Below are 14,097 nucleotides of genomic sequence, written 5' to 3' on the forward strand. Positions count from 1 at the left end.
GAGAGAAGTTCCCAAGACAAAGCTCCTCAATCATTCTATATCGGCATATGCCCCAAGTCCTACTTATGCCACAAAAGCATTGAGCAAACACTTGTGTGCCAGGCGCTGTGCTAAGAAGGGAACCTATAAAGAAAGTCACAAACAGTCCTGGCTCTCAAGCTCACGTTCTAAAAGGGGAGAAGTCTTAAATATTGTGGTATCTGTTTGTATTTATGTCTTGGAGCATTTGCATTTAGACCTTTCCTTTTATTTTCATAGGGGAGAATGGAAATAGAAACTCTGAGTGCCCTATTCAAATGTCCATTCTCTGCTTAAAACATGAGATGTCTAACCAGATTAAACAGTACTTGGGAAATATTTTAACATAACAAAAATAGAATGTAACATAGATAATGTTAACATGGGTTTTTTTTTCCTTAAATCAATATGCAGGATCAGTTGCTATTTGAATGGACCCCAGTGGGCTAAGGAGCAAAGGCTTTGAAGACTGCATGTTATCTATTACATCTTTAACCCCAAAATGTTGTGATTAGTCCTCACTTTTAAGTCTAGTTATTCTATTTAGTCCACATGTGACAATTCATACTAATATATTCACACATGTGAAGGAAAGACACTAACTTGAAAATAGGGGTACCATGTGTCACATACCTCACCAAAACCACCAAAGTACTCCCTTATTTTCTCTTCAGGTGTATCTGGAGAAAGGCCACCAACAAAAATTTTTTTAACAGGTTCTTTTGTTTTCATGGCTTTGGCCCTTTTAGGATCAATCACTTTGCCATTCAATTTGTGTTCTTTCTGGTCCATGACCTAAAAAAATTGGAAGCTTTGTTTTAAAAGTGTTTATCCTTTTTTCTAAGTTTTCAGAAGTATTAACTAAAACAGTAAAAGTGAAAAAGTATTTAAGCATGACTTAATTGAAGCACTGGCCAAATCAAGGCATGGTACATTGATTCAGATTTTAAAAATTGTACCAATATATTGGGGGGGGGCAGGGCCTGGATGAACATCCATCCGTTCAATTCTTTACTTTTGCCCCTAATGTCTTATCGTCACCTCACATTTGAATTTTTTGGAGGGTGAGTCACCTAGAACCCACAAGTTCCTCTAAACATGGCCTACTTTTTTATATGTCCCACATGGAATATATGCTTCTGTTCTACTCCTGAGAAATGCTGAAACTCAATGTAAGTGTCAGCTACTGCTTGAGTGTCAATGCCTATGAAAGCAGAGACCATGGGGGAGAATGAACAAAAGAGCCATCGCTGCTCACTGGCAGCAATCTGTGTGCATGCTTGCCACTTCACCTTGGTCCATGACCAACAGAGGAAGAATAAAGCACAAGGCTTATCTCCCCAAAGTCTAAAATGAGCACCAATATTGTCAACATACCCTTTTCATGCCCTTTTAATTGGTGACAAGTTATTTTCAGGAGACTGGGAGAACTTTGCTTACTTTTAAGCTGGCTGCAACTCAAACTATATTGACAGAAGCTGCTTCTGCTCCCCCTCCCCAATTATACTTTGCACCCTGTGACCAAAAATAAAAATCTCCAGTGGGCACACTCAAGCTATCCAAGTATTATTAGTGTTTTGTAAATTCCCTGAGACAAAATCAAATCAGGGAACATCCAACGTATCCTGTCCATGTTTGGTACTGTCAATTCAAACATTACTAATCGATCAGAGCATATAACACACTACCTTATCTACACTCTCCGATTCTTTAAATAGTACAAAGCCAAAACCCCTTGATCGCCCTGTGATTGGATCTAACTTCAGAGTGCAGTCTACAACTTCACCAAATTTGGAAAAGTAGTCCTTCAGATCTTTCTTTGTAGTGTCCCAGCTAAGGCCTCCTATAAACATTTTCCTGTGAAGACAAAAAGCAATATTAAAATGCTAAGAAAAACTTGCCCTTAAATATTGTCCATATCATTAAGTTATTTTTCCCAAACTGCCGGAAAATTGGTTGGGAAGTTTTAAGACACCATTCTCCCTGTATAGTCTTGTTTAAAGGACATTCCTACCTCTAAAAGTTGATTTAACATTACTTTCCCTGGACTGATTGCTGGACACTTGAGCAAATAAAAATCAAAAACCCCTCAATTTGCTATGGTACATGATGTTTCCTAAATCAGGATCTAAATACTCTTTGTATGACAAGGGCAAAAGCTTCCGATGAATTTAAATCATTAAGAGTTTGAGAACACTGAAAAATTTTTATGAACTTTCCCAAATCTGCCTTTCATTAATTATGTACAACATATATTAGCATCCAATGATACTCATCAACCAGCCAGCACTCTTTCTTCCTACCTTGATGCAGCTTCCTTCTAGTTCTGAAAGGATTGTCCTCACTAAGAGCTTTTAGCTCCAAGAATTAACAAGACAAAAGAAAAAGGACAAAACTTTTTAATCCTTAATGAAGACACAGTAACAATCCATTAAACAATAAAAAGTGTCCCATTAAAGAAAATCCGTTAATTAGCCTAGACAGGCATTAAAGGTTAAACCTCAGTTAACTAAGAGGGAAATGAAGTTTTAACTAAATTTTTTCAAGGGTCAGAGTATAATAAGCTGTCATGAAGACCTGAGTGTTTACCAAAGGGGAAGGGAGAGCTTTGGTTCCCATCTGAAAGATTTTTACAAAATTAAAAGATGCCTGGAAGCATACAAACGCATTCTTCCTGGTGTTTTAAAACATACACACACACATATATATCAAGATTAAAAAGTGAGGAATGCTAGTATAATCTTTATATAAAGTTGATATATAAAAATCTTAGAGGTAAAGCTTGTGAAATCCTTTTCCCCTCAATAAAAAAGTAGAAACATGGGATGGACTTTTTAAAACCAACTCCATCTAGTGGACCTCTAAGTAATGACTATTCAAATTCATTTTTCCAAGCTTAATCCCACTCATCCTTAACTGCCCCTCCTTCCATCATGCCAATTAACTTAGGTGTGATAGTTGTTTTGCTACCAAATGATAAATTTAATTTCCAGTGGTAGAAAGACAACATTTAATGAAAACAAAAATCTGAGTTACTTTTAATGGTACACCGCATTTCCAAAATCATATTAGGCGCTTAAATTTTTATGTTTATGAGATTTCTGTATTCTCCTCACCAACCCAATAAAATGAAACATTAGCAATTTAGTCATTTAAAGAATGAATTCTAGTCAAAGATTTCCATACCTGATTCCCAATTTGCCCAAGAACTGTATACTCTTAGGTAATAGTATTACTACATAATTGTATGTACTACTATATATTACGAACAGGTAAAACTAAGTTGAATTGGTTCTCAGTCAAAAGTAGGTAATGGGAACACTACATACAAATTCCTAGTATCACAAATATTTACTTAATACCAATTCCCTAGAAAAATATTTCACGTGCAGTCTATTTAATTCTAATAATATGCTTGCTTTGTTTAATGTAATACAATCATTTTTAACCAAAGACTGTAGACTGCCTTTCTGCCAAAGATCAGAGTATATGTATTACATATAAATAGAAAAATAACAACTATCATCTTATGCTCAAAAATCAATGTTGACTTAATTCAGGCTTAGGATAGTTGTAATCGTCTCCAAATTCAAATTTTGCTATTACAGGATACCATTTCTAATGTATTTTGGCTGCAACTGCTTACCACAATTAATTCAGCAGAAATCATTAGGGGGTAATCCAATTTTCAACGTGGTTTAAGACAGAAAAATAAAGTCAAACATTATTTTAAAAATAGACTGCTCCCTTTTAATAAAGTTAGGATAACACTAAGGAAAGGAAGCTGTTAAGATGCTGGTCTATCAGAACTGAAATTGACCAGCTTACTCTGAAATAAGTATAAATTGGAAGTGCCCTTAATTTCAAGGGAAAGTATTAGCCTTCATTATTCGAAAGCAAGGTGTCAGCTCTACCAGCAACAATTTTACTCATCACAAAGCTATTTTTTTCATAGGAAAGGTATTTATCCAATTAAATATGATCATTCAAGATTCACCTATTATCTAACAACTTCACAAGTTAAATCCCTCAAAAGCATTTTTTTTTACTCTAAATATTATAGAATCTTTGATATAGTCTTCAAGAGTATGATGGTTACTTAAAATATTCAATATATTAACTTTAATTCCCATTTATCTAGAATGGTTGGTACATTTTGGTTAAAGAGAATGGTAAACTTATGTATATACACACAAAGAGAATTTTGTTGCATATACGTAATATGGATTTTCAAAAAGCTTAAATATACATTGAAGATCTTAGGAAATGCATCTTTCTGGGCAGCTTTCTTATACCATTTTGTTTAGAAATCTTTCGAAAAACTATTGCCCACTCCTCTACCTTTTCAGAGTATTAGATATAACTAAACTCCTTTTTGGTCAGCATCAACTATTCTACCCTCCGAGGGTATTCAAAGGCCTTTTGATACTAAATGGCTCTAGACAATAGTTTCTCTCTTCTCCCAGGCAGTCTGTTGTCCCATCTCCTAAGCTGTAACCCCACTCCTACTTTCCTCTGGGATAAGAATCCAAAATAACCAAGCTTGACAAAGCTGTATAATGAAGGGGGGAGGGGGGCTGAGGAGGAGGCTGTCCTATTAGCATAGACACTTTGGAGCATCTATTTTTGGCTGCTCCTATGTCTTATCTTGTCTCCACTTCTTGTTCAGCTGTGCCTCTGCTATATGAGAGGCTATACTTAACCCCAACAATTCTTTTTCCCCTAACGATTTAAGACATTCCAGGATGCTCTAAGTGCCTCAAGGCCCTCATTGTTACTATCAATGATCATAGTACAAGGTAGGAGGGATCCTGTATAGATTCTAAAATTTTTTTAAAAAGTAGGAGCTGAACCATGTAATATTCTATCTCACATACTTTCTGTAAACTTCCAAGAATCATGATGTGGCATATAATCAACTACCTACATAAACACCATACAAAATAGAAGTACACCTTGCTTAAAAAATATCTATGCTCCCTCTCTTTTCAAATCATCTTACACAAGTACCATTGATGGAAAACACTATGGTGCTCCTACCACTCTTGATGAGAGATATCATAAGTTAGTTCTTTATAAGTACTTTACAAAACTTAGCCCAAGTAACAAATAGGTAAAATTCGTCTCTACTAAAATCTACACCTCACTCCATTTTAATTTGATATTTAGTAATAAAAATAAATAAATTTGAGACTTCAACAATGTTCTGTTTTTTTAAACTCTCAGAGAATCCTACAAACTTCAAGTTAAGGATATTGTATATTCAAAATACCATTAAACATGCAGCACTGAAAAGAGAATCAATGGTTGACCAAATAGACCTAAGAGGGTCACTATACTGAACCTAGTTCAAAACTGGTTCAAAAGTCAACCGATTTTCCAAAAAGATAAATGGCTTGCTCAGCATCCCACAGGTAAAATGGCACAGCCAGGATTTAAAATCTACTGCATCACAAATGTAAGACAAGCTGCAGTTATGTGTACCCCAATCTAAAGTGAGTTATTTAATTTGAGTCTAAACCAGTACCAAGAGAATACACAAATGACTACTATACCTCTACTAATTTGGAATGGAAGACCAATTATTTTTACATCCTCAGAAATTTCAATTAAAACCTAGGTTAATATTGTTTCTACAATTCTAAATCCTTTGATTCAAGAATTGGTAACGATTTTTTCCTAAAACTGTCTAAAAGACAGACATGAGGGAAGCCAAAATGAATCCAGACACTAAGCTCCTGAGGCTATGGCTATTGTTAAGAGAGCCATAGTAAATTTCAACATCCATCCCAAATATAAAGTTGAATCAAGAATTAGGGTGTCTTGTAGAGGTGGGTGGATCATTAGCAAAATTATTCTTTGCCCATGTTGGTGTTATCTGTTTGGATTGTGGTTTTGAATTTTTGTGAAAGGTGATTACTGAAGTTCTATCTTATTTTCTTCAAGATTCATCACAAAAAAGATTTAATAGTAGAAATATCTAGTGGAAAACACTTTCTAGTTAAGGATTCAGTAATTTCTGCTCTCTTCAATTGAACTTTTAACAGTCTGTAGCTGGTTGGTAGGGGTTGCAGCCAAAAAGTTGGCATTAGATATTTTATCTTAAAGTCATTATTTTTCCCCAATTCTTTTCAAAGAAGATATCAAAAAAGATGACAAGTTTAACCACGATTTAATACAATATTTAAGCAAACAATTACACACCTATACAAATTAAGAGAACGCCTTAAAAATATCAAGGGTTTTAAGAATTTTCTTCACTATCCTTCAACTTTCAAACTTATGTGTTTAGATATAGGATAGGGGGAGGTAGAAAGGTCATAAACTTTAACGGTGTGCAAAACACTGCCATCAAATGTTAATGAGGTGATGGTGAACATTTTAGGTATGACCAATCACTGTTATCCAAAGATCTATTATATTAAAAGAACTTTCAAAGTAATTAAGTCATTTTACAAAGATTGGGCTATGGGTGAAGGTCTAATGGTGGGTAAATCAAAGCTAGAAGCACATATATACAGAAAAGCATAGAGAGAATGATATGAATTCATGCTAAGTGAAGTGAGAAGAGGAAAATATATAATGACAAGACAAAGAATAAAAAACCAAAACAATAGCCAACAGCATGCTGCATAATAATGACCCAACCTGAACCCCAAAGAGATGAAAAGATGCCATCCCTCTTTTCATAGCAAAGGTAAAGGGCCAGGGGTTGTAGAAAGCTGCATAAAGACTTTTTTTGATATATCATTTAGTTTTGAGGAACTTTCTTTTTCTTCCCTTTTTTCCTACCTCACAAGAGATAGATCTTGGAGAGGGTGAGGGAAGGATACAGTGGAAAATATAGGTGATGTAAAAACCAAAATATCTGTTTTTTTAAAAACTAGAACTCTTAAGTTCTCCCCAATTACAATAAAATAGAAATTTAGTAATCAAAATACTGGAATAATCTGTAACACCACTTTGAAAACCCATCTCTTTCTATGAAATTGTGGATTATATAAAACTAACCAGTTAACCATAATTGCAAGGCGGAAAAGTACCAGTTAAGCTTAAAACTGCCTCACAAAAATTCAGTCCTCTTACTCAGCTAACAGTAAAGATTATAAGTAGATTTACTGAAAGACATACCATAAAATTCAAAAAAATTAGAGATCCCTTAGGTGTCAAGGGTTAAAAGGTCTAACCTCTTAATCAGATCCACACCAAAACAATAGCAATTAATCAATCAACAAGCATTTATTAAAGCTTCAAACCCACAGAAACAAGGGGATAGAAGAACAAAGAACGAAATAATCTCTACTCACAATGAGTTTACATTCTAATGGTAGAGACAATACATATGCAAATGTATCCAGCACAATATAAAGTGAATAAACACAAACATACACAAGGAAGGTTATACAACGTAGTGGGGGAGGCAGAGGGGAGAAGAGACAATAAAGGCCTGGGTAAAACATGGAAATTAAGGGATGCCTTCTAGGCATGGGGGATGAGAAATGAGGGGTAGAAAAGGTCAGTTCAGCTGGAATGCTAGAAAAGCCAGCTTGAGGCCTGGTGGATTTAAAAGCTAAACACCCGTTTCTATTTTACAGTAAAGGCAATAGGGAAATACTAGAGTTAACTGAGTAGGGAAACCACTCATTCAAAAAGGCACTTAAGAAAAATTACCTTGGGGCCAAGTGTTTAAAACAGACTGAAGAATGAGAAAGGAGGCTGAAGATCAAATATCTTTATAAAACTACTTTGAAAACTACATAACCCAACCTTATGCTTTTTAGGTTAAAAAAAATTTTCCAAAATAATGTCTTATTAAAAAACAAAATTCCAGTTCTATTTCACAACATTAAATAAGAGGTATAAAAGACATTTCAATGGGTTAAGGCTTAACATGGCAGTAGAAAAGGACCAATGTTTTTAAAAAAAAAAAGGTTTGGTATTAAAGTACATGTAATTCATTTGACTAGTGTAATAATTTTCATTACTTCATTATACTACCAGAACAGGCTAATAATTCCCTTTCAACTTTAACAGCCAACTCCCACTACTTTAGAATGGTTAAAAGGAAAAAAAGGAAACAAAAACAAGGATTAAGTAACTAACCAAAGGTCACAGAGGAAGTTAGTGGGCAGAGCCAGCTTTTACCTTGAATTTTATGGTAAATGGATTCTGGGTATTAAATTATTCTGGTCAAGTAAGAATTAACAAGCACCAAAACACATATTATAACAACTCAATATTTAAATTGCTCACTTTTAATATTCAACACTAAAAGCTATATTGCATAATTTATCCTTTCCTTTTAGAAGCTTACTACGCTGTAGCTCAAGATCATGGCAGCTACATGAGAGGAATCGTTTGTCTTTCTTACAAGATTAAAATGGAGTAGAGAGAGAAACAATAGGCATTGAAGCCACATGTTTCAGCGCTGGCAAGGGCCTCAAGAGATCATCCAATTCTATCCACAATCACTTTACAGATTAAAAAACTGAGGCCCAGAAGGGTTAGGCAGGACACCCCATTCTCACACAGACTTAATGGCAAGAGACAGGATGTTTCAATTTTAGTGGCAATACCTCAACCAGAGCTCTCTAGATTTTAGGGAACCAAGAGAACCAAAAAGAGATGCTACATTTCCAACCCTACAGGCCACACAGAAGTCATGACAAATAAAACTTGGGCTTTCATAAGTTTCATTTACACTGTATGATCACATTTTGCAAAATCCACAAAAATGTGTCAGAAGTAACAAAATCATTTCTATTATTTCTAGTGAAAAATAAGTTCCCCAAAGGCAGGAACAGGTTTGTATTCTGTCTTTGTACCCTAAGGCACCATACAGTGCCTTGCACCTATTATTCATTTAATAAATGCTTGTCGTTATTCGTTTCTAAGTGTTGTATGGATGATTAAGTGAAGAATGCAAATAATTTTTTTATTGGCTAGAGATTTCAAGAAACAATGGCAGAGTTGTTTATCCAGTTTGCTTCAACTCCAAGGCCAGCCTTGCATATCCGTTAGTACCCAGTCTGTCATAAAAAGGAATTCCTCCCTTTGGGAAAACTGTTACACAACTTGAAGAACTGCAATCAAGTTTGTGGACTAACTTTATACTTCTCAAAAATAAAATTAAGAATCAATAGTTCAGACAACCCTTTCTTCTACCTCACCTATTTTTTTAAACTTTGTGCTCAACCAACTCAAAAGAGATCTTCCAGAATAGATGAGAGAATATCCCAAAATTGAGTTATCCATAGAGCAGAACCAAAGAATTAATTTCACATAGCAAAGAAATCCTGTCATAGATTCTATGAGGTAGATGAGATTACAATACCCATTATAGTTAATATGGAAACCTCTGCAACCAAAAGGTTTAGGTCAATTTGCTCAATTACATATTCCTATTAGTAATTATACAACTAGATATTCCTAACCAAATTGGGTTTCTTTCATATAACAATCTATAAATAAAATGAAATTATTGTGCTGTGTCTAAATATTTCCAAAGTACATTTTGGGTCTATTGCTTTTTTTCAAAAGAACCAAGAAGCCCTGAAGCACAAGTCTTCTACCTAAACTTGTTCCAAGGGGTGGGGAGGTTGGAAGGTAGTGGGGTGAATCCCATCTGGCAGAGATATGGTTTCAGAAGAAGCCAAAGGAGGCTGAAAGAAGGAGTGGGGAAAAGTTTTGTTTCCTGCCAAATATACAAACGAATCTTCCACCTTGGAGGTTTTTGTTCTAAAAAATCAGTCCAATTAGTCTGTCTCTAAATCATCTCCATACATGGCCTTTCACAAGCCAGCCAGAAAACGGACATTCTGACTGCTGGATCTCAGACCCCATGGAGATGTAGAATTGATTCTGCTGGTTTACTGGTCCAGCCCATCATCTCTCAGATGAGGTGTAACTTTGAGGGTTTTTTAAAAGTATCAAAGGAAAGTGACTGACTCTCAAGAACTGTCCTCCTTATAAGCACAGCTCAGTGTTAGGAGAACTGAACAGGAAGGTGTAAGGGCCACCTATGGCGACCTTTTACTAGAAATGCTGCTACTCAACTTATATGGGGAAGGCAAGGAGGGTGGTTCAAAACACAATCATTCTTAGTAACCCAATAATCTGTGAGAATACCACAGGCTCATTTTCCAAGTAACTTTTTGGGATAGAAAAATCAAAAAAGTGGCAATCTACCACTTTTGGCAGAGCTCCATACTACTAAAAGAGACTCATTAAGATACATAAAAAGTATTAGTATTTGGCATTAGGTTATTTTACAACACAGCTTTTGGGGTTTGATCTTTAAGCAAGCTCTCTCGTCCAAAAGAGCACTTAATGCCTCCTGAGAAGAGCAAAGGGCCAACATAGGGGAGGGGGACCAGAAGGCGGCCCTCTCTACATGACCAAGAGGCAGGGGCAACTATCCCCTCACTCTAGGGGAGGAAATCCACTGGGCCTCCCTCCTCCAGTCACAGCTACTATGTATCCAAAACAAGATTTAAACCCAGGTCTCCTGACTCCAAGTTGGCGCCCTTTATCTTTTCTTCACCCTGACTGCTGCCTTTGAACTATCACAGCCTAAAAAAGAATTATTCTGAACAAAAACAAGACTTTAGTCCATGCCAATTATCCATTACAAAACTGCTTAAAAGGGCTCCAGAGTGACCTCTTTATGTGGCTGCTTCCACAGAAAAGTACTTGGGGAGGGTGACTCCACACCTCAGGGTTCTACCATGCTGTTTAATCATTTTTTTAAAATCATACTAAAGTACTCCTCAGAGCCAGCTCAGTCTCACAGTCCCTAGCTCCAGCAGTTTTATGGGCCACCGTGGAGACAGAAAATTCACCTAGAATATCTCCCCATTTTGTTCCAATTCTGGTACAGGAGCTGATCACTTTCCATTGAGCATTGGTCCTTAAACTACCCCCTGGGCTAATGTGTAATCCATAGAATTCTGCTATTTCTCATTTAAAAGACCTAGAGCTATTTTAGTGGGTGGTAAAGGACAATATTTACACTATCATCCTGTAATAAAGAAATAAAATCAACTTCAAAATTCCTGGGAATGGCATGCAAATACAGACTTGCACAAAAGATGTGCATGTCATACTTAAACATACCTACTGCTTTCCAAACTATTTTATACATCTGGCTGGTACCTCAGAAAAATCCTAAACACTCCTCTCTTAAAAGGAGAAAGAAAACGTTATTCTGAAGAACAACAAAAGAGAAGACATCCAGATGTGAAGAAATAACCAGTTAGGGTCAAACATTCCTGCCTATACAGGACTCCAAAACATAGAATATAATCCCTTTTACATTCCATGAAGGTAGGGAACATGCCTTTTTGTAATTTTAAATAGGCATTTAATGTGTACTTAAGATTAAAGGACAAAGTAAAAAGCCAGTAAATATTTCATATCCAGCTTTTGTAATCTATACTAAGGAACTTATATACAGGAAGTGTATAAGAAGCCTGATTTGAATACAATGCAGAACTATTTTTGAAATTAAAAATTTACTTTTGCCACTTCCAGAACTTTTTATTCTAACATGCAATTTATTTTTAAACATAATCTCTACAACCAATAAACCTCACGGTCAGCATTTAACATTATTTCAACAAACACTAACTTCAATGCTTTCCATCTTGCTAGCAAACTACGTAAATCAACGTATTCATTGTTATTTCTTCCCGATAGATAATAAAAAAACAGTACCACTAGAGATATTTAGCATAATCTTGGCCAACTGCAATTACATGCATTACCACGCAGACCAAGAACTACATAGTAGCATCAATGTTTGCCCATGGATTACAAAGGATAAAAAGTTTTTTCTATCCCAGGTAACATCCTATCACCTTAATTAGAATTTCCTGGGGAAAAACAATGGGCAACAAATACACTAATACACGGCCTCTGAATGTTACATGGCTATTGAAACCTTTAAAATACAGAAATAAAATGTAAAAGTTTTACCATTCTTCCCGCTGTGCCGTCGCTGCTTCAGAGTGCCGTGGGGAGGAGTTTGAATGGCTAGGGAATTAACAACCGGTACAGCAACCAATCAAAATTCTAGTTTTAGTTTTCAACATTGTTAGGGTTAAAAAATTTTAATTTATTTACACTTCAGTTCAACAAACAGTAGATTACTACAAAGGCAGCTGCTTTGCGATAAGAAAACTCAGAACTAGTAGAAAGTCTGCCCATACAAATTAATAGTTATCCCTCCCCCAAACAGCAATAGCAATGCATTAGTCATTTTAGTGCCTTTCCCAAAATCAGAGAAAACAAAAACCAAAATGTTAAAAGGCTTAAGTTTCCGAGTATTTAATTCCTTTCTTACTTTAAAGCACATCATTCAAGATTAGTTTTTTAAGGCTAATCGCCCCCCACCCCCTTCCCACCACGGTAGGATCAGCAGAACCAACGGGACCAGAGCCAGACTGGGCCGGGGGTAAACAGTTCCGATATCCAACCACTGCCCCCCCCCGCCCTCTCCTCCCCCCCACCGTGCGGAGCCCCCCTCCCCGCAAAGGGAGCCGCGGTTTCTCCTACGGGCTTAAAGCTACATTTTCCGGCTCCTTTGCACGCCCACGAGGAACGAGCAGGGGAAGCTGGAGCCTTCTGCCCAAGGTCACAAGTCCATAGTGGGGGGACACCCCGAGGAATGCCCTGCCCCCGGGGCGCCTCTGGGGTCTTCTCCTTAGGGGAGCAGCATTGATCAGTCCACAAAACTACGACCCCACTCGGGAAGAGGGCTCAGCATTAAGGGGCCGGGAAGCAGCTGTTCCAGCGCCGGCGGCCGCGTAGGCTCAGCCTCGAGTGGAGGGGCTGGGGGGGTGGGGGGGGCGATCCCTGCCCGGCCCGGGGGAGAGTCTCCCGCGCGGGTATAACTTGGAACGCGGGACAAAAAGGCTGTGGTGCCCATGTGGCCGGCCCGGAGGCCGGGGCCGAGCGCGCGGGAGGCCGCGGCCTAGCGGACATGCCCCAGGCGCCGCCCGCCAAACTTTCAAAAGAGGCCCCGGCGGGGCCTGCGGGGCCGGGCCGGGGGCGCGGCCGGGCCATGTGCTCGGGAGACGCGCCCCCGCCCAGCTCCGCGCCCCCCCCCGGGGATTTTAAAAAGGTGATCCTGGGGATTAAAGGGGGAGGGGCCGCGCGGGAGAGGGAGAAGCAAAAATAGCGGGAAAAGGAAAAAAGCCCCGGGCGGGAAAACGGCCCGGCCGCGGGAGGGGGAGGGGTTGGGGCCTGGCGGCCCCTTACTCACCCTTCATCCTCCTCGTTCTTACTGGCGTCGATCTTGGCCCCCTCCGACTCGGCGCCGGGCCCCTCGGTCCCCTCTGCACCGCTCCCCGCCCCAGCCCCGGCTCCGGTTCCGGCCCCGGCGCCCGCCGCCGGCGCTGCCGCCGGGGCCGCGGGGGCCGCCGTCGCTGCCGCCGCCACCGCGGCCGCCGCCATGGCTCCCTCCTGTTCGGCCGCTGCCGCGCCGCCGCCCGCCTCCGGGGCCGTCGCCGCCGCCGCCCCGTCCCCGCCGAAATGCTCCTCCGACATGCTGCCGCCGCCGCCCCCGAGACTACGCCCGCCGCAGCCGCCTCCGCCGCCGCCGCCGCGAACCGAAACTAGCAGCAAAGTAATCCCAGCCGCCGCCGCGCCGCCGCCGCCGCCGCGCGCTCGATTTAACGCGCCAGGCGCCCCCCCACACGCACACGCACAGGCACACACACGGACACGGACACACACGGGCGGGCGGGCGCGCGCGCGCGCGACTTCTCGGGCCTCCCTCCCCCCCTCCCCGCTCCTCCCACTCTCGCACGGCGCGCACTCCCGCTCGCTCCGGTAGCGCTGGAAAGAAGATGCAGCAGCGGCGGCCGCTCTCGCCTCCTCCTGGCTTTAATGGCGCCGCCGCGAACCACCTAAAATGGCCGGCGGAAGAGCGGCACGTCCCGGTCACGTGACGCAGGAGCGCGCCCTTTCCGCCTCCTCCCGGCCTTCTCCGCTGCCCCTTCTCCTTCCTCTTCCCCTCTCCTTAACTCTTTCGCGGGCGCGCGGCGGCCGCTCGCCCTCCCTCCCCCTCGCCCTCTC

At 40.0% G+C, this 14,097-nt stretch overlaps 1 protein-coding gene across 3 annotated transcripts in view; it reads right to left on the reverse strand.

The window, feature by feature from the left end:
* Positions 1-13,783, reverse strand: part of HNRNPD (heterogeneous nuclear ribonucleoprotein D) — a 17,851-nt gene extending 4,068 nt beyond the window's left edge. For 2 of the 3 annotated variants that reach the window (XM_036763331.1, XM_036763332.1), the window contains exons 1-4: positions 13,283-13,783; positions 11,995-12,051; positions 1,707-1,875; positions 652-813 (exon numbers count right to left, since the gene is read on the reverse strand). In XM_036763331.1, the coding sequence (XP_036619226.1) occupies positions 652-813; positions 1,707-1,875; positions 11,995-12,051; positions 13,283-13,566 (672 nt within the window). In that variant the 5' untranslated portion in view covers positions 13,567-13,783. The remainder of the gene's footprint in view (positions 1-651; positions 814-1,706; positions 1,876-11,994; positions 12,052-13,282) is intronic. The other variant, XM_036763333.1, reaches the window with a different exon arrangement.
* Positions 13,784-14,097: the final 314 nt, after the last annotated feature.

This window comes from Trichosurus vulpecula, chromosome 6 (assembly GCF_011100635.1).
Source record: "Trichosurus vulpecula isolate mTriVul1 chromosome 6, mTriVul1.pri, whole genome shotgun sequence".
NCBI classification, from domain to species: domain Eukaryota; kingdom Metazoa; phylum Chordata; class Mammalia; order Diprotodontia; family Phalangeridae; genus Trichosurus; species Trichosurus vulpecula.